We start from the raw sequence: 19,276 nt of genomic DNA, 5'->3' as shown, positions 1-19,276 counted from the left end.
ACTTAAATCTCCTTACCTCTTTTTTTATACGACTTTCCTCCCACGAGCACTGGTCTGAACTCGCTTTGTTTTTTTGTTTTCGAAACAAAACTCGAAAATGCAACGAGCCCAGGGTCATTTCGGCTACTTGTCAGCGGTACGGTCGCCAAATAATCAAATAATAATAATAATAATCATAGCTACGTCATATGTGGGGAGTTATTACATATTATGTCCTAACTTTACATATTATATCCTAATAATTCCTCATACATGATGTACCTACCTTAATTATGACATAATTATGTTATTATTTGATGATCATACCCTTGACAAGGAACCAAAATGACGCTGGGCTCCCGATTGAAAAGAATTGGCTCGTGTGGCAATGCACCATGGTCTTGATGTATGCACCCGTGCTGTTCAGCGGTAGGAAAATAAAAATGCGGGAACCGGATAGTAGAAATATTGAACACATTCGTGAGGAACACGTATGTAACGAATTCATGGACTGATTTCTAGATCAACAGTTATTGATGGCGTTTTCTAGTCCAGAGTCACCTGTAGCACCACGACGTGTGTTTATAAACCGTGTTGAAAATCCTAGCGAAGAACATGAAGAGCTCAACAAAATGGCGCACGGGGTTGCAGAGAGTAGGAGGTAAGCTGACTACTTACTCCCATGGAAGTCGTGGCTGAAATAATTTAACGTTCTTCTTGATAAAACTATAACGAGACTAAGAGGGGGTGCCTATGGAAACAGTATACCGTAAGAACGAACTTCACGCAAAATCGGCTAGTGCTAGTTATGAATGGGAGGACATCTATTTTTCTCTTTCCGCAGCAGGTCAAATTTAGTTTTGAGAAGGGGTTAGGGAAAAGGGGAGGGGGGGAGGGAGGGGTTCGAATGTATGCTTTTATGTTTCCAGTTTATGGCAATGAAACGTGGAACGATTTCAGAATCTTGAAAGATCTCACAGTTTAATCCTGGATATGCTATGTCAACCTAGTTGTATTAGGCACCTATCATGTTCTCCTGCGACATAAGTTGTACTGACATGTTTGAGTGTGAGTACATAGGATGAGGTAATGATTAAAGGGGCTGTCCTGGTGTACCGGTACACGGGGGAATTCCTATTGTTTTCATATCCATACATGGAGTTGTGATGCAGTTCGTTAATGTTTCGTTCCTTTGTGTACCGGTACACGAGGATACAACTCAATTAAAAATCATTGTTGTAACTTGAAATAACATTTAGATAAAATATTAGTTTTTTAACTGCGTGATATAATTCTACTAAAATTTCAGATTGCTACAATTAACCCTTTAACTCCTAAGATGCCATTGGTAGTTCTTCCTTGTAAATTAGAAAAGAAGACTTTGGTGTTATATTAAGATTACACACTCTTGCTTGCCAATCTATATGCTAGATCAGATATTGAAATTAAGAGTAGAAGTTACTTAATGATTTTAGATATATGAAATTCAAATATTTGCACTGCAGTGAAGAAACAAATTTAAGAGATCCTCACGGTTAAGAACACTACTGAACTAGTAGTTGAAAATAGGACCTGAAAAAATTCAGGCCTGTACAGGATTTGAACCCATGACTGCTGCGATACCGGTGCAGCACTCTACCAACTAAGCTAACAAGCCAACTGGGAGCTGGTCAATATGTTGGGTCCAAATAAACCATCCAAGTGATGAATAATGATTTTAGATATATGAAATTCATTTATTTGCACTGCAGGTCCTATTTTCAACTACTAGTTCAGTAGTGTTCTTAACTGCAAGGATCTCTTAAATTCATACAAGTTACTGGTTTTAACTCCGGGGAGTTTAAGGGTTGACATCGTTTTCTTTCAATTTCTTAATTTTCACACCCATGCATATTTGTCATTTACAGTGCAGATGTCTTCTCTAGCTATACATGTGGTTCATTGTATCATGAGGATATTCAAAATCATCCAGGAGATATAGTAGAAGCTGGTTGTCTGGCAGTAAGTGTGTTTTTCCATCTTAAGTTAGCAAAATAACTCAAAGTAGTTTATTTTTAACAAGAAATAGGTCTGCATTGGCTCAGTCTGTCGGTTGTTGTACTCCTTTTGGTTGTTGTTGTTTTTTTTAGGGTGTGGAAATTAAACCTCAATTTGCATTTCCAGCACCTTAATTTGTCACTTAATTTGAGGAACCACAATTATTTTGCTTAGCATTGGTTAACATTCTTATACTCAAATGTCTTCTACCTATCAGGCTCAGCAGCTACCAAAGGCCAAGTATGGATTGTTTGAGTCACTCCCACAAGATTTGATAAAAACTGGTACTGTCTTTTGATTTCAATTTCTTTTTTGTATGAGACATTATTTGAAAACAGGTGATTATTACAATTATTTACATTTAACTTTTTCTAGGTAAACTGAGTGATTTACAGCTAGAGGGTGTTTTATATGCTGTAAGTATGTCTGTGACATGAAGTGTAATTCTATGTTTGGATTGTATACTTAAAAAATTACTGTTTCTCTATCACAGCTGAATACAGAAATGTTCATTTCTTCCAGGTTTTTTTTCAGTTATGTAGTGAACATAATAGTAACATACATTTACAGAATCAGACAGAGGGTTTCTATTAACAATTATAGGAGGGTAAAGTGTGAGGAAAATATTCTGTTAATAAAAAATAGCTTCGACTACAGAAATTTAGCAGGTGGGTTTGCTCAGCAGCTGAAGAATTTAAATAGGTGCCATGTTCCAGAAATCAAAATAGGGCTTGGAAGGCTTTTTGTTTTGAAGCTGGGAAAAACTTTGACAAAAGCTGTGTTTCCTGTGTGTTTCTTCCTCTGTTGCATTGAACAACTTTTCCCTTTTTCCGTGCTGATAAAATGTATTGTTTATTGCTCTTACTGGTATTTAGTGTCAGAGACATCAGATGATCCTTGCCAATGGACAAAGGGCAGGCTTCTTTATCGGAGATGGTGCTGGTGTTGGCAAAGGAAGACAGGTAATCATTTGCTTTGGTATGTCTAAATTGAACCACCTTCCCCAGCCTTTAACCCCATTTTGCCATGTGAAGTATTAAAAAATTTGCATGACTTCACGTTTAGAACAAGTATCAAATATAACATTTCTCACTACATGTTTGGAACATTTCATCTTTTCTCTAGGCTTCTGGTCTGTTTTTTTTAGAAAATTATGTTGATTATCATAGTTGTTGAAGCTTATTACTGTCCTAGATCTCTGGAATTTTGTTGGACAACTTTGCACGTGGAAGATGCAAACATGTGTGGTTTAGCATCTCAACTGATCTAAGATTAGATGCACAAAGGTTTGTCGTCAAAAATTTTGTCATGGTCACTCAAGAAAGTTGATTAACCCTTTAATTCCCAGAATTGATTAACATGTAACTTCTCCCAAAAGTATCCATACATAATCCAACAAAAAGGTAATAAGAATACACTAACTAATCAGGCAGAAGATGTTATCTTGATCTGACAACAAATTCTCATAACTAATTAACAAGGTATTGTGTTGTAGCAAGAGGGGAGAATTATCAATCAGATCTTGGGAGTGAAAGGGTTAATGGTATTTGGTGTTTATCTGAGCTCAAGGTCATTTTTTGGCCTCTTTTGGAATATTTACCCTTGTAGTGATCTCAATTTAAAAATTTAAATTCTTTGGTGGACATTTTAAAACGCCGATAAAAACTATATTTGTTTAGTAATAAAGTTGACTAGAATATTTTTGATTCTTTATTCATATATGTGTTTACAGGGGTTACAATAACTTTTTCAATAAACGGCCAATGATGATGTGATAGGCAGCTTTGTCCCCTTACCATGGCAGGGTTAGAACACCAGTAATTGGCTTTTGTTGGACCCCTATGTTTAGTGTCCAGTCCCTTCTGTTCAAAATTATGATATTAAATAGATGTTGAAGAGTACTCTGCTTTCTTGTTTTACAGAGATTTAGAAGACATTGGTTGCTATGTTAAAGTTATTGATGGTTGTCAACAGCTTGACAAAGAGACGAGGTAATTAACATCTCTGGCAGCAATAAAAATGTGAAACTGCTGGTATTTTGCAGAAATTCCTCTCTTAACTTTTGATTGGTTACAGTGTGATCATCAAGTTTTTGAGTTTGATAAAATTGTGGAAAAATAATTTCTTATACACAGTATTATATTTACATATTTCAGAGTATTTGGTTTGCCTGCTGATTTTAAAGAAGGTGTAGTTTTTAGTACCTATGCCACATTGGTATCATCTGTCCAGAAAGGTATTTTTATCATAGTGTTGTGAGAAGCAGATCTGTAAGTCATCAACCCTTTAACCCCTAACAGTGATTAGCATCTAGATTCTCTTTATGATATCACTCCTGATGGTTGTAATTACAAATGCTGTACATGATCGTATCATTTCAGGGAAAATTGTTTGTCATATTTCCTCAGGTACAAATCGTCAGAGCAGACTACAGCAGTTGATTGACTGGTGTGGTGGAGAACATTTTAGTGGATGCCTCATATTTGATGAATGCCACAAGGCAAAGCATTTTGTACCAGTAAGTGATTTGTATAGGATAATTGTTGACCTGGTGATCTTTGATCTTGTCTTTTTTTTCAAATATTTCTTTTTCGTCTATCAGTGGCCTTAGAACAGGATACAGGTAATTTGCTCCATCTACACATATGCATATTTAAGGTGATCATGCAATGTGACACACCTGTTTACCTACAGCATTTCTTTCTCATTTGCACTCTGAGAGCCATTTTGATATTACTGGATAAATGGATGATTATTAGCAAGTTAGTGCACCTGTTTTTTCTTTTCTTATAGGGAAAGGAAGAAAATAGCACAAAAATAGCTCTGGCTGTCACTACTTTACAAAGGTATTCAAATGAAGAAAAATTGAATTGTATCTTTCATATGGAGGTAGATGTTGCAACTTCAGAATCCAAAAAATTTGTTTAATAAAAGGGTTTTTGGCGTATTACTGAGTACTACAATTATATAATTCCATGGTTGATCATATTGATCACAGTTTTTTTTTAAGTAGGAACATAGAATATGCTGTTTTCTCCTTGAGTTCTGTTTGAATGTTCTTAATCATACATGTCATCCTTTAGGCTACATGTAGACTCTAGAAATTATGATTTCATGATTCAATGTGTTTACAGGATCCTTCCAAAAGCTCGTGTTGTGTACTGCAGTGCAACTGGAGTCACAGATGTTAAGAATATGGTATGTACTATTTATGCATACTTGGGTTTTGTAGTTAACTTTGCAATAAACTACCAACATGATGCAGATGTGCATTGCAAGAATTATTAAGCTAGCTGGGGTTGGTTTCAGACTTCAATGCCAGGGGAGGGTCTGGTGCTGAGAAAAAAGAATTAGAGAGTGGGCTAGGGTAGGTAAGATGATTGTATGGAAGGGGAGGGGTATGGGGTTAAACATAGCAAAAGAGGGAAGGATGGTTCATCAGAGTTGATAACGAAAAAATTGATGAAGAGGTATAATTTTTTTTTAGGCATTTATGGAGCGACTTGGCCTTTGGGGAGATGGAACTGCATTTAAGTCCTTTGATACTTTCCTTGGCAGCATAACCAAGAGGGGATTGGGTAAAAATTTTCTGAATTTTTCAGTTTGCTATAAAAATTTGCCATTGCTTACATATATATGCCTCTGGGATTGATGCAATAAACTGACAGTTAGTTTGTATTTGTAAACTGTCATTTCCTGATAGTGCCGACATTTTACTTTAGGTGCTGCGGAAATGTTAGCCATGGAAATGAAGGCTTCTGGAATGTATGTGTCAAGAGGTCTTAGTTTCAGACAAGCTGAGGTATACCTTGATATTTACACTTACTGCATTAAGAAGAAAGAAGCAGCAAATGAAAAGTTTGATTTTTATTTAGTGATGTTTATTTTAGTGCAAAATTTGGCAAAGCCCTAATTATGAAACAACCTTAAGTTGCTTGCTGTTGTATGTATTATGGAGCGAGTGATCCTAAACTATCTGAAATCTGCTCAATTTTTGATGCCATGAACTCCCTTTCACAAATCATCTATGCAGCTTTATTTTTTATACGTATAAAGACTTATAAAAATTAAAAAAAAAAAATATTTTCTCACCAACTGATATGACTTGCTTTTAATTTCCTATTTATTTTTAGTTTGTAAACGTAGAGGCACCATTAACACTAGACCAGGTTAAGGTCTATGACACAGCAGTTCATGTGTGGTGAGTAGTGATCAATTAAAATTTTTACTCTTGATGCAAAGATTGCATAACATACATGTAGATCTAGATGAGGAAAAGAAATCCCCGGGCTCTTCTACTCGTCATGTTTGGACCCAGATCCCCGCGTCAGGAAGCTCACTTATCCTTCTTAGATTTTACTATTTTTTTTAAGTTTTTTTTTTTTTTATACAATACTTTCCTAATTATTTTAAAAGTCATAGATGGGGACTATGAATATAAAATTTTGGGAGAAAAACTGCTTAGGGAAGGAACACCTTTTCAATGGGTCTGCAAACGCAGTTCACTTCGATCATTGTGGCATAAATGAGCGCGCGTCCTTACTTTATCCATTAGTGTGCTTTTATGCGCAGATCTGTATGCGTAATTTGCTGGTTTTTTTTTTATGTTTATTTTAAATCAAGGAATGAGTTGAAGAAGTCACTGGAATACGCCCTGGGTCGAACTAACACTGCAACTCCAAGGGTGTGGTCCATATTTTGGTCAAGTCATCAGCGGTTCTACAAACAACTCTGGTAAAAAAATTTGAAATTATTTTCGGGTAACTACATGCTGTAGGCACTCTTGGGCTTTTCACCTCATCCTGGGTTAGTTATTTTTTTCACTTAGAATTTTAGGAGGAGGGCACCCATAGGTAACTAGCCGAGAAAAACGGAAAGTAAACTCCTCTTTGTCCCATGTGATGGTAGGCGGATACTGAATTTCGTGTATCGCGGTATTAGCACCTGGGTCCCGCCTTTTTATGAAAACTGTTAGTCGAGTGTATGCCACGAAAAAGCGCATTTTTTGTGGATTGTGAATGGTCCCACACTGCGAAAAAGTAAACACTTTATTGTATAGTCCTTAGTGTTCGGAAGAGGGGAAGCTTGCATTAAAGGTCGATATGTTTTTGTAGCCGTGTCCAAGGAAAAACGAAAACCAACGGTACTATTTCCTGACACTTGTAACTAAAAACATTCTAGTTTTATGCTGGACTAGCTTCGTTTCCGTTGTTATTGTTTTTAATTTACATTTTGCACAGCATGAGTATGAAAGTTCCACAGATTGTGCGGGAAGTTCAGCAAGCGATACAGGATGGCTATTGTGTCGTGATTGGTCTACAGACAACTGGTGAGGTCTGTATGATTTCTGAGTTATATTACGTCTTTGTTATTGGAGAATTTTCAAATGAATGTCGCAAGTTATCCGAGGTTGCATTGACTTGCTTTACTACGCTCTGTGATTGGTCTAAATACCTCGCGCCACTCTGCCAATCAATCAGATGCTAAAATAAAACCAATTGCGACTTGGTCACGTGCATTTTCCCGCGCTTCAAGTCGTGTGCTTGTATTGACTTTGAGTTCCTAACGCCGCTGTAATATTTTCTTTTGCTCTAAGTGGCCGTTTTAATAACTATGGTTTGGTTTCACGGCGCTCAACCGAAAACCCCTCAAGTACTGGTTTTGTTGATTGCTTTGCTTTGTACTAAACTTAGCCTTTACAAACTTATCTCAACGTTTTATTTGCAAGAAAAAAAATGCAGTGCGAGAGTACTGTAATAATGCGATCATTTCCTATTGTGTTCCAGAAATTCTATATTTTTCAACGAAATTGAGGCTTCCCTGACTGTTTTGTCTCATTTTTGCTTTTTATTTTGTACTTTAGGCAAGTTTAGAGAGTGAAATATCACGTGGTGGTGGCGTGCTAAATAACTTTATTTCCAGTACGGAAGAAATCTTGACCAGGTTTATCATGCAATATTTTCCAACAAAGGTTACAAAAACGGTGAGTTAATCTCTACGGTGTCACTTGAAGATATAAATTGAAATTCCTCACCATCCCATTTATCTTGTAGGGAGACAGCAATTTAACGTTAAGCTTCTAAGTGTTTTTGAGACTAGAGATCGACACCTACCATTAATTATTTATTTATTCATTTTTTTTCTTTCCAAGATTAAATGTGTTAAATTAAATTAATAAATTGGATCTTACCAGTTACACATCTATGTGTAGATCTCCATCCGCTTTTTGCCAGCTCGAATTGTTGTTTGGGGTGTTGGGTTGGTTTGTTTGTTTGTTCTTCTTCCGGAAGGAGGGACATGAGAGGCAAAATTGAAAAATTTTGACTGAGTTTTTAAAGATGCGCAAAATGGAACGCCGCTCAATTACGACATCTTCTTCACTGGCCTCTTGTCATACGAATTATTGCCTCATTTAGAATGGGAATGTTGTGGAAGACAAGTGGAGTGTGCAAGCCAAGGATCTGTTGCTCTCTTTTGTCAAGAAAATTAATCTTCCAATAAGGTTTGTATGCTAGCCGTTTCCACTGAAGACGCTTGTCTCATAGGAACCTCGTAATAGTTCGGCTTACCATCGACGCTTCCGGAGCTCAATGGAAAAGCACAGGAACTCGAAATCTGACGGTTAAGGGTTCGATTCCGTGTTGGGGATTCAGATTGTTTTCAATGTCCCACTCTCGGGACATAACGATTTCATCTTTCGTTACGGTTTGCTTTCATTTTATACTGACATCTTGTCTTTATTTTTGCTGGCCATGTTTACCATTTTTTCAACACTGATTCAATTAACCCTTAAAACCCTTATGGTGACCAGCATCTACTTTCCCCTTTCTGTGATACTGTTAAATTATTCATTTTGATCAGGAGAATTAGGGAAATGATCGTCGACCTTAGAAACCTTTTTTAAGAAGCTTGATTGTGAAAGGAATTCTCCTCATCCGTTGGGTAGGAAATTTATGGGAAAGAGTATGGAGAATATTTATGCTGATATTAGGGTGCAAAGGGTTAAGAAGATGTTGGGTAATTTTACCAGTCTCTTTTTAACCCCGAAAAGCCAGCTTCTCCTACTTCAAGGTTGATTACATTGTGTGAACGCGTCCAAACAATTTCCTTCTTATCCCAGTCCTCTAGATGATCTCATAAATCAATTAGGAGGACCAAAAAAGGTCGCAGAAATGACGGGCAGGCGCGGTCGCGTGGTAAAAACAGAGAAACAACCTCATCCTCATTACGAGGCTCGAGAGTCGGACAATAGTAACGTGGACAGTTTGAATATTCAAGAGGTAAGAGAGCAGCCAGTCCCAGCTTCCCATTGACCAAAACGTTATGATTGCTTCCTGAGGTGAATTGCAATAACGATAATGCTGCTAGTAAAGATGATGATATTGATGATTAGAATGATTAATAACTGGTTGGACGAAACACCAAAAAAAAGGAACAGCCATTGGAAGGCAGTCTAACACAACGTTTTTTATTTACTACAGTCTCGCTGCTAACAATACTTCACCGGATCGGAAGAAATTTAGCACTAACTCGAGTATAAGTAAACTCTTTCTACAAGTCCTTAATACAATGTAAATACGCTCGGGAAATAATCATCTCGTCTTCTCGCTACGCAATTAATAGTCATTTTGTTCGTTTCTAAGCTTACAATTTTCAGTCTTTTCAACAATAACAATATAGGGTTATCATCCAAATGAGGACGAAAGTTTCAGAAGATCACCGGACTCTAGTGGTCTATTCGTCTTTCTTGTAACACCCTCAACAGAAGTGTAATTTTACACCCTTATTTTATTTTTATATTTTAGAGAAACAGCTTCATGAATGGAACCAAACTTGTGGCCATCATATCAGATGCAGCCAGCACAGGTAAGGAGAGTTGATATTTTAAGCTTGTCCCCCGTCAATTAAGGTAGTCCAGGAGTGAATATCAGCAAAAAATTATGAAATTGGGGAAATTCTTGGGTAAATGAAATTAGCGAGAAAGCAAACTTCCTCTTTTTTTTTTTTTAAGGAAATTTGGGATGTTTTTGTTTAAACTTCTTTGAGGTTACCAAATATGATATGAAAGTGAGAAATAAATGGATTCTGCAAGTTGGAGTTAATTGGCGCCATTGTGAAAGTGATCTTTCAACCAATGTAAAGAATTCTCAGTGTCTTCGTTAAATTTTCGTATACAGGTATCTCGTTGCATGCCGATCTCCGAGCTGCCAATCAGCGTCGCCGTGTTCACGTGACCATTGAGCTGCCTTGGAGCGCGGACAAAGCTGTGCAGCAGCTAGGCAGGTCACACCGGTCGAACCAATCAAGGTATTGTAAAATTACCCTTCCAAAAGCGGATGGCAAAGTTTAATTTTGCATGTACGGCCAGGTTACTAAGGGGGCTTTAAAATAGCGACGTCAATAGTTGCTTTTTAGCACATTTACCAACAATGTTGCAACTGCTAGGTAACTCTTGGAAATCTGACAACAAGTAAATTCTTAGATATACTTTTTTCATTGCGATATTTTTCGTTACTTCACATGAAACTAGCTCCAGAGAGACACCAAGTCTGGTGAGGCAATCGATAAATGTATGTTTAATGTTTTTCAGCGGACCAATCTATAAACTTGTTACTACCAACTTGGGCGGCGAGAGAAGATTTGCAGCGGCTGTAGCTCGCAGGCTCCAATCACTAGGTAAAGTATGATAAAAGAACAAAAAAGTGTTACAGCGAGCAGCGGTCCTGATTTTTTGCTTTGAGAGATAATCTTCAATTTAGATATTTCCTACAAGGAGAGGGGGAGGGTGGGAGAGGGAGAGGGAGATTACCGATTGCTCAATGGATTCCCGAAGGATAGGTTCAAGTGTGAGCCCTCCAGAGGGGGGAGAGGATGACTGTTGTTTTTCTTTTCGGGCAAGACACCTTCCTCCCATAATGCCTTTCGTCACACGCGGGTATAAAAGGATACTGGCGAGCTATCATCGAGACCTGGCGAACGCCAGTCGAAAAATGCTTTTTTTGTTTTTATCCACTGCGATAATTGACAATTGCAGAGTCTTACTGTGTGAGCTTTTTTTCTGTCAGGCGCTCTTACAAAGGGAGACAGAAGAGCAGCGACTGGTGCCGACTTGACTCAGTTTAATTTTGACACTACCTATGGCCGATCTGCTCTCAGGAACATGTACCAGTCTATAACTTTGGTATGCTGGAAAGATTGCTGTAAACAAATTGATCCTTTTAGTTGCTGCGTTGATTGTTGTTCTGTGGTTTGGTTTATTTCTCTTTGAATTTTAAATATTTTTTACTTTCATCATTATTAATTATATTATTAATATTTTTAGTTTAGTTATTGCTACTACCATTGGGTTTTAATTGTCACATACTCTTTACTCAGCAATCCATCTGTCCAGGAGTGGCTTTATCCAAGCTTTTTACTGGAGCACAACTTCCCGACAAATATGAATTTACAGAGTTCAACGCGATAGCCAGGGTACGTTTATCGAGCCACGCATTGTTTCTGGGGATAATTGGGATGATTGGGATGAAAAGAAGAGTAGCTCTAGGCAAAGATAGACTGACAGACAAACAGACAGACCGATAGATAAACAGACAGACACACAGATAGACGCACACACAGACAGACAGACAAAGAGAGACCACAGAGAAATAGAGATGGAAACAAATAGAAAAGAGAGACAAATGGGGAGATAGATATCTCTTGGTAGAGAAATACAGAGACAGACTGAAATAGATGGACAAACGGAGAGGCAGGCAGCCGGGAAGAAAAAGACAGATGGCCTGGCGAAAGTCAATTTGTGTTTATTAATCTGAATCCTCTTAAACATCTTTTTTGTTTTCTATTGGCCGTTGTGATTATTTTACGTTTACTTTTACGTCATTGTATGGAAATGCACTCTAACCATGCGCTGTCCTTGTGTTTTCGTGTTTGTTTTTTTTCCTGTCGTAGCAATGTCTAATATCCATGGGTTTAACTGACACCACTTTTGTTGTAAAAGACAAAGAGGCTACTGATGTTGGACGATTCTTAAATCGTATTTTGGGTCTAAGCGTTGAAAAACAGAATTTGGTAAGCATAGATAGTGGTCTTTCTTTTTAAACAGAAAAATGTTATCAAGCGGCTGAAGTTTTGACAGAGTGAAATTTCATGATTCATCCCAATGTCTGTTGGCATTTGCAGCAAAAGCTCAAGTTAAATTTTTTCATCCAGCAAAACTAAATGTAACCTCTTTACTCCCGGAATGAATAAAGGCATCGAAAAGTCTTCTCTAAGATGTCTGAAATGACCATCAAATGAGAAAATCACAAACATTACATGAACTTTGTTGTCATTCACTCCCAGGTCGGGATTTCCTGAACCTGATGAGAAATATTGAATTCGATAAACTTCTAGCAGGTTTAAATAGTTAGTATTACAGTCTATAAACCTTAAAGAAAGTTTTAGACAAGACTAATTAGTCTGAATAATCCAAAGTCTTAAAAATCCAGGCATTTATCCTAAGCTGATTTTAGAATACCTATCTTTTTATTTTAATATTTGAACTTTCTTATTTACAGATGTTTTCATATTTCTGTGAGTGTCTACATGCTACGATTGAAACTTCAAAACGCGAAGGAAGGTACAGTAGTTTTTAGTCAAAGTTTATTTTGTATATTCACTCTGCACTCTGATGTTATCACGTGGAAAGTAATACGCACTGGATAACCTTACGTAACTGGCACCTTATACCGTGGAATATAAAGTACATTTCAGTTAAGCGTCGTAAAAATCAAGACCAAAAAAATCGCAAGGTCCAATGAATACATAAAAAGTAAAAAACATAAAAAAACTTCTGAGAATTCAAAGTAAACCCCAAGAACAGAGCCTTAAGTGCGGAACAACTTGGCTGATAGAGACGCTATCGATTTTCATTTTACCACTGATGAGGGTGGCGCAAGTTTTCGAGACCAATCAAGGGGCAGGAAAGTAAAGCAGAAAGAAGACAACTCTTCAATTGCTTTGCACTCTTATTTGGATATTATTATGTGCGGTATCATTCACGAAAACTCAGCGTTAAACTTTAAGATGTAAGTCTAGTGCACCACAGGACAGTCTTGGATCTACTTTATTTGTTTACGCTGCTGGGTGGATGGACTGTACTGCAGACACTACCTGAGTGACGTTTTCACCCTGAGTAATAATTTTGTTAACGTTGCGTGACGTTACATAGGTATAATGAAGGCGTGACAGACGTATCTGGGTCCTCGATCACAATGGTTCGCAGTCCTCAACCGGTTTTTACCGACTTCCGAAAAGGTGTTATGGAAACGAAGTAAGTGGTGAACAGAGACGTGACTTGTTATCTTGTTAAGTATGGGAATTGCGATCGAGATCATGAAAGTTAAACTAGTAAACTTTCTGTATGTTTTTCTCGAAAGGCACGTGACTCTAAACGTTGACCGCGGAATAGACTGGGACACGGCCGTGAAGTTGTTTCAAGAGCATGGCTCCAATAACTTGGATGGCTTTTACTGCTCTAAACGCGAACAAAGAGGACAGCGGCTGTTTTTGTTAGCGATTCTAAAGGAGTCCTCAACACATCTTTTTAACATTACAAGGTAAACAGGGATTAAATATTTAAGTAATTTTCTGGTTCGGTAGCATTCGAATTTGTGGTTGCAATGATAACAGATAAAAAAAGACTGATGGAAGAGGGTCTCCGTGTAAAGAAGTCTTCCTTATTGTTCTGTTCTCAGTCTTTTGTTGTTGTCATTTTTATTGTCGTAAGAGAAGATATCGCTGTCCTGTTCCCTTTTGTCTGGTGGGATGTAAAATCTCATTTTCATTGCTTTCATTAAGGAAATCACAATCAAAGCATTTTCCAACGAAATTCGGTCAAATGAATCATTTCACAGAACGTAATTTGACTACATCCACTAAAGATTTTAGAGCGTAAAATGTGATTGAATAAATAACTGAACAGGGATGCCGCGTTCGGTCAGGCCGGCTTTTGTAGAGGGAGAAAAGAAAGATAACATTTCATCTAAAATTGCAGTGGAAGTGGAGCGAGGAGGCTATGTGCGGGAAATTTTGAATTAACTTGTGAAACAGTAAACAAGAGAATATCAATTGATATTCCCTTGAATAACTTCAATAATAATTTCAATTGATATTCAATCGTACGATTGTTGCGTTTTGAATTGCAGACCAAACACAGGCCGGTCGCCATTTGAAGAAGAGAAGACTGAATTGTTACATAAGTATAGAAAGATTTCACTCCAAGATGCAGGTGAATAACAAAAAAGAAAACTACTTTTATTCAGTTTTCTACTTTGTAACCAGGCACAGCAGGCGAACACAAAATCTTTGCTTCGCTCTGAGTTTTCTTTTGTCTCGTCTTTGGCAGAGGCCGGATGGAAATCGCAGCACGAAAGAACAAGAAATAACTGCATCCATGGTTTAGGGTGTAAGAATGGATCGTCCTGTAAAAGTGAGTCTAATGAACCATGATAACTATAAACCATAGTCTTTGCCAGAATGTTTCACGCGTCTACATTTACATTTTGAGGGAAATGCACAAGTTTTTACATTCTGAGGGACTTGCTCGCCCAGCTCTTCTGGCTAGCTACTTCATCAAGGTTGAACCACGGATTGATTGATTGATTTTATTTTTTATTGACTTAAAAGCTGGTTGTCGCATAACTGAGATACATTTACTATGCGGAGGAATTATTCCACTACTGTCTGCCTTGGAAATGGCTATGGAAAAACATGCTGATAAACTGGGACTCACGTGAGTAAAGTACTTTTGAATAAACTCTACAAACAGTAAATGTTTGGTTATATGTTCATTTTTCCACTTTAGGAATCAAAGACGCACGACTATATGTGATATTCTTTTCTCGGAGCTTTGGTAAAAACTTCAGTGGGATTCCTGGTTTAAGTCTTGGTTTTGCTTAATATGTAATGTTTCACCCTTGTTTTTCCTCTCGACTCATGATTATGTGTGACTTTGCCTGGATTTTATTGAAGTACTTTTGGGTAAGTACATGTGATAGACTTGTTTATCTCATCCTGGCTATAGACCTGTTTATCTCATTCTGGATAAGGTCTTGTAATAGTTATAGGCTAATGAGCTTTGAAACACTTTAGCTTGACTTATCTATCTTTATACTTACTCTCGCAGCAAGGACAATCGCTCTTTGAGAGTAGTCCGCGTCGAACTGGATAGTGGTCAGCGGCTCGTTGGTTTACGTTACCCAGAGCAACTTATACCGGAAGTGACTTTGTTCCTGAAAGAGCAAAAACAAGTCGACGCTATTTTGGTGCGTTTCATTCAAATCTAAATCAGTATATTAGCAACTGCGCACCTACCCCTCCCCTAACCCAAAAACAGTCAACTGATGACAATTAAGGGTTAATGTTGGGTTAGGGGAGGAGTAGGTGTGCAGTTGGTCAGATACTGACATTAAGCCTGTCATTCTGCGGAATTGTATTATGTATCATGCTCGTTTGGTCGGCTGCTAAATCTATGCTAGCTCAAATGAAGATTTAAAATAGTGAGCTTCTGTGATATTCCATGAGATTCAGTAGATTTATTCTTTCACTACCGAAAAAAGAAAACAAATGATAAAAGGATATTTTATTTTAATTCCATCCAACAACTTTTATTCGTCATATTATGCATTAGGTGTTATTGCATTAGAGCCGGACGTGTCACAAATTCACAGTAAAATTGTTTTTAACCTTTGACTCCCAAGATCCAGTAAGTTTATTTCCCAACTGACTGCCATACATTTCCTTTCAATTTACACTAGAGAATTTAGTGATGACACCGATTAGCTGATTACCATGTCTGTTCTCATAACCTGTTTAAAGGATAACATTGGAATCACAATGAGAAGTTACATGTTAATCACTCCAGGACGTCAAACTGTAAAGATTTATAATTGTAGTGTCGATTTTTGACGTTGGCTAATTTTAATCAAAGCTATGATATTTTCGTTGGTGATAACAAATCAGAAAACTGCGCAAGATGAATCTGAGTGTAGTGCTTCGGAAACTCCTCGGAAACTTTGGGTATGAACCAGTATCTGCATAGCTCTGCGCTTTATTGTCCTGGGGTAGACTTCCATGAGTCCATAGTAAATGTAAGATAATATTCAAATATTCCTCTCCCAGGAAAAACAACGAAGTGGTATCTTAGATGTGGCTGCTTCCTCGAAAGAAACGTCAAATAACTGTGTAGGGTATGAAGAAGCGGAATCTCCAATCAACCCGAGAACTTTAAGCAAGGCCACAACGCCTCTTGTTACAATTAAAAATTTCTTTAAACCTAAATCTTTGGAGGAAAGACCCAAGGTCACAGGAAACGAAACAGAACCTGTTGAAGAGACATGTGTTGATAAAGGTCGTCATGAAGGAGAATGTAGAGCATATTCTCTTGAGGATGAGATCACAAACAGTCCGTGTCTGTCGAATTCAAGTACTTCTAACGAACATGAAATGTCTGATAACAGAATGAAAGAAGTAAAATCAGGCTACTTTGTATCAAAGGAGTCGAAAGGAGAGGACTTCTCAGAGAGTGGGACTTCCACTTCTGATCCTGGTAGAAGTACAAACGTTGCGCACCATATTTCCACGCCCCGCTCAAAAGAGAACGTACAACTTAAGACGTCTGTGAAAAGAACTAACTCTGAATCGACATCACGGTCAAATAAACGACAGAGACAGTCAAGTATTTTATCGTCGTTTGGGAAAGTGACAAATAAACCTGCAGAAAAGACGAAGAAAAAAGAGATTTTTTGTCCGATTTGTGGCGTAAAGTTTGCGAAAGAAGTGAAAAATGTTGAGATAAATGATCACATCGACGGCTGTCTTGCCACGTAAGAGCTTTTTTGTAACGTGATTCTTAAGCTCAGGTTATTTAATGAACACATGTACCATCAGTTGAAGGGCCAGGATTTCTTTTAATGAGCAAGATGAGGATTATAAAGTGACTCTCACTTCGAACTGACCTGCCCATCCCTTTTATACTCATGTGTTCCCATATCAGTGCTGTATGTACCTTGTCGCCCACATAGGTGTGCAGATTAAAAGGTCGGATCATCAAATTTGGTGAAAGTTCTGGAATAAACTTTATGAAAGATAAATTTTTGATATGGGATCTTTGCACACTGCACTTAATTCTGGAATATAATTGACTGGGTGAATGGATTATAACGCAGCGCACGATAGTTATGCGCTTATCAGGCCCCACAGGGGGTGGGGTGTTGGTTATCCTGATTTATGGCATTCTTTTCTTTCTGGCATACATACCTGTGCGATATTTACGTATCTCATTATGCAGTAAGTTATCTCATTCTTCCTGAGTTTTTGGTAATTTGTATTTTGACACGAGTCAACTCTAGAAAATGAAGTTATTTGATGGAAGAATTTTTGAATTTCAAGGTGTAATGATATTGAGTGTCTCATCATACCTCAGTTCCCCCTCACCCCTCTTCTCCGACGCTGGCTCTCGCCAGTGACTTTTGATCCCTTCCCACCATATTTTTTATCTCTGGATGATATTTTTAACTGAATATAACACGTTTGGTTGCACATATCTTTGTAGCGCTGTGTAGTTCAGCGTCCAGCGTCAATCGAAGCGACACAATTACGTACGGCGTATTGATACTGTTAGTGTGTCTGATGTTGTTTTAATCAAGGAGGTGTGCTTTTCAGTATTTGCTACGTAAAAAGTCTTCTGAATGGAGACCCCTATAGCCAGTACTAGTTTCTACAGAGAAATCTTGCCCACCATTTGAAAACAACAACTGGACAAGTCAAGTCAACATTAGTTGAGTGTCAAGAAAAATCGCAGTGTACTCCGAGGTGAAAAAATGTGATATTCTAAGATAAAAGAAATCACACTTTAAAAAACTTTACTACGCTGTAATAAAACTTGTTATTCTGAAGTAAGGAATACACAAGGAAAACTTCTATGCATTATACTGTCAAAATATTTTTCAAGTTAAGAATCACACACGCAGTACAGTATAGTACAGCAGAACCTCGATTTAACAAACCTCTACATAACGAAGTCCTCGGTTTAACGAACGATACTCTTCAGTTCTACTTGAGTTACAATAAAATGTATGGTACAGAACCTCCATATAGCGAACCTCGATATAACGAAATCCTCGTTACAACGAACACAATCCAGAAGCCCAAACGTATAATATACCCCGATGAAACGAACAAAGGTCAACACGTGACAAAAGACGAATGCGAAATAGATCAACGAGAATCAAAATCCTTCAATTCTGTAAAAATAAAAAAACAACTTCACAGTTAACAGCTCATTCTAAATGCCGACCCTGATACTATCGATACATCTACAGATCCCCTTTATCCTCCCTGTCTTTCTCCGTGTGCCAGTGACTTCCACTAAGCTTTGTCCTCCGTGCTTTAAAATCAAGCTGTTACTATGTATAAACCTAAACAGTGTACTGTAGCTTCATATAGACATAAAAGCACAAATGTCATTTACAGTGATGGTTCCGATCACAAAATGCTGGGTAGTGCGGCGTCGCACCACATAAGAAGAAAAAAAACACGCAAAACAACAACTATTAACCATCCCTCGATATAACGAACATTTTGGTTGTTTTTCCGCAAATTCGTTAAATCGAGGTTTTCGATATAACGAACCAATTTCCCCAGTCCCTTGGCATTTCATCACATCGAAGTTCCGCTGTACTAAGCTGCAAAAACTTAGCAATCATTAAACGACTTTCTTTTCAGAAAAGTCTTGCAAAACATGGACGGGTATTACTATGCAATTAAGACCCGGTTTAAATTACACGAATTATAAACAGTCGTGCTGTTCAGTCCAGTAAAGTTGGCACCACAGGAAACCCAAATATAGCTCAGTCTCAAGTGCAGAACACTTCAGAAGAGATGGTTGCCGCAGAAATCCCAGGTAAGACTCAGTCAGTAGCGCAGTAGGCTTCGGAACAGTTGGTCGCTATGCCATCCAGATGGTAAACATAAAAAGAACTGCAGTTTCTCACCATAATCGACTTTGTATATTTACAACATTCGTACCAACTCCTGAAGCAAACTTCCCGGTTGACTCTGCCGTCTTCAACAGTGGTCTGGTAGCACCGCAGCTGCTGGGTCCTACACATGTGGTAGGCATCTTTGTTCCCGCTGCTCCTTCGAAACGATACCACATTGCGTCGAGGTCATAGTCACACAAGAACGGTTGTTGAGAGGCAACGTATGTTGCTTTTCTATC

The 19,276-nt window shown here is 37.9% G+C and overlaps 1 protein-coding gene across 1 annotated transcript; it reads left to right on the top strand.

Annotated features, from left to right (window-relative positions):
• The first annotated feature begins 397 nt into the window (after positions 1-397).
• On the top strand, positions 398-17,147 carry LOC113666569 (uncharacterized). Its single transcript, XM_027182365.2, has 33 exons — positions 398-640; positions 1,887-1,980; positions 2,234-2,300; positions 2,392-2,432; positions 2,892-2,978; positions 3,211-3,302; positions 3,939-4,007; positions 4,173-4,252; positions 4,425-4,534; positions 4,810-4,862; positions 5,151-5,214; positions 5,504-5,594; positions 5,739-5,818; positions 6,150-6,217; positions 6,640-6,750; positions 7,257-7,350; positions 7,880-7,999; positions 8,433-8,518; positions 9,137-9,296; positions 9,822-9,882; positions 10,194-10,323; positions 10,607-10,692; positions 11,082-11,197; positions 11,392-11,487; positions 11,965-12,084; positions 12,573-12,634; positions 13,226-13,327; positions 13,434-13,613; positions 14,202-14,284; positions 14,402-14,485; positions 14,683-14,788; positions 15,182-15,320; positions 16,177-17,147. Exons 1-33 carry the CDS (start codon positions 516-518, stop codon positions 16,882-16,884), a joined length of 3,765 nt encoding a protein of 1,254 aa, XP_027038166.2. The 5' UTR covers positions 398-515; the 3' UTR covers positions 16,885-17,147.
• The last annotated feature ends 2,129 nt before the right edge of the window (positions 17,148-19,276 follow it).

This window comes from Pocillopora damicornis, chromosome 6 (genome assembly GCF_964200805.1).
Source record: "Pocillopora damicornis chromosome 6, jaPocDami1.2, whole genome shotgun sequence".
In the NCBI taxonomy this organism is placed as follows: Eukaryota; Metazoa; Cnidaria; class Anthozoa; order Scleractinia; family Pocilloporidae; genus Pocillopora; species Pocillopora damicornis.
Note: the sequence above shows the minus strand (reverse complement) of the source record. Positions and strands in the feature narration are given on the sequence as shown.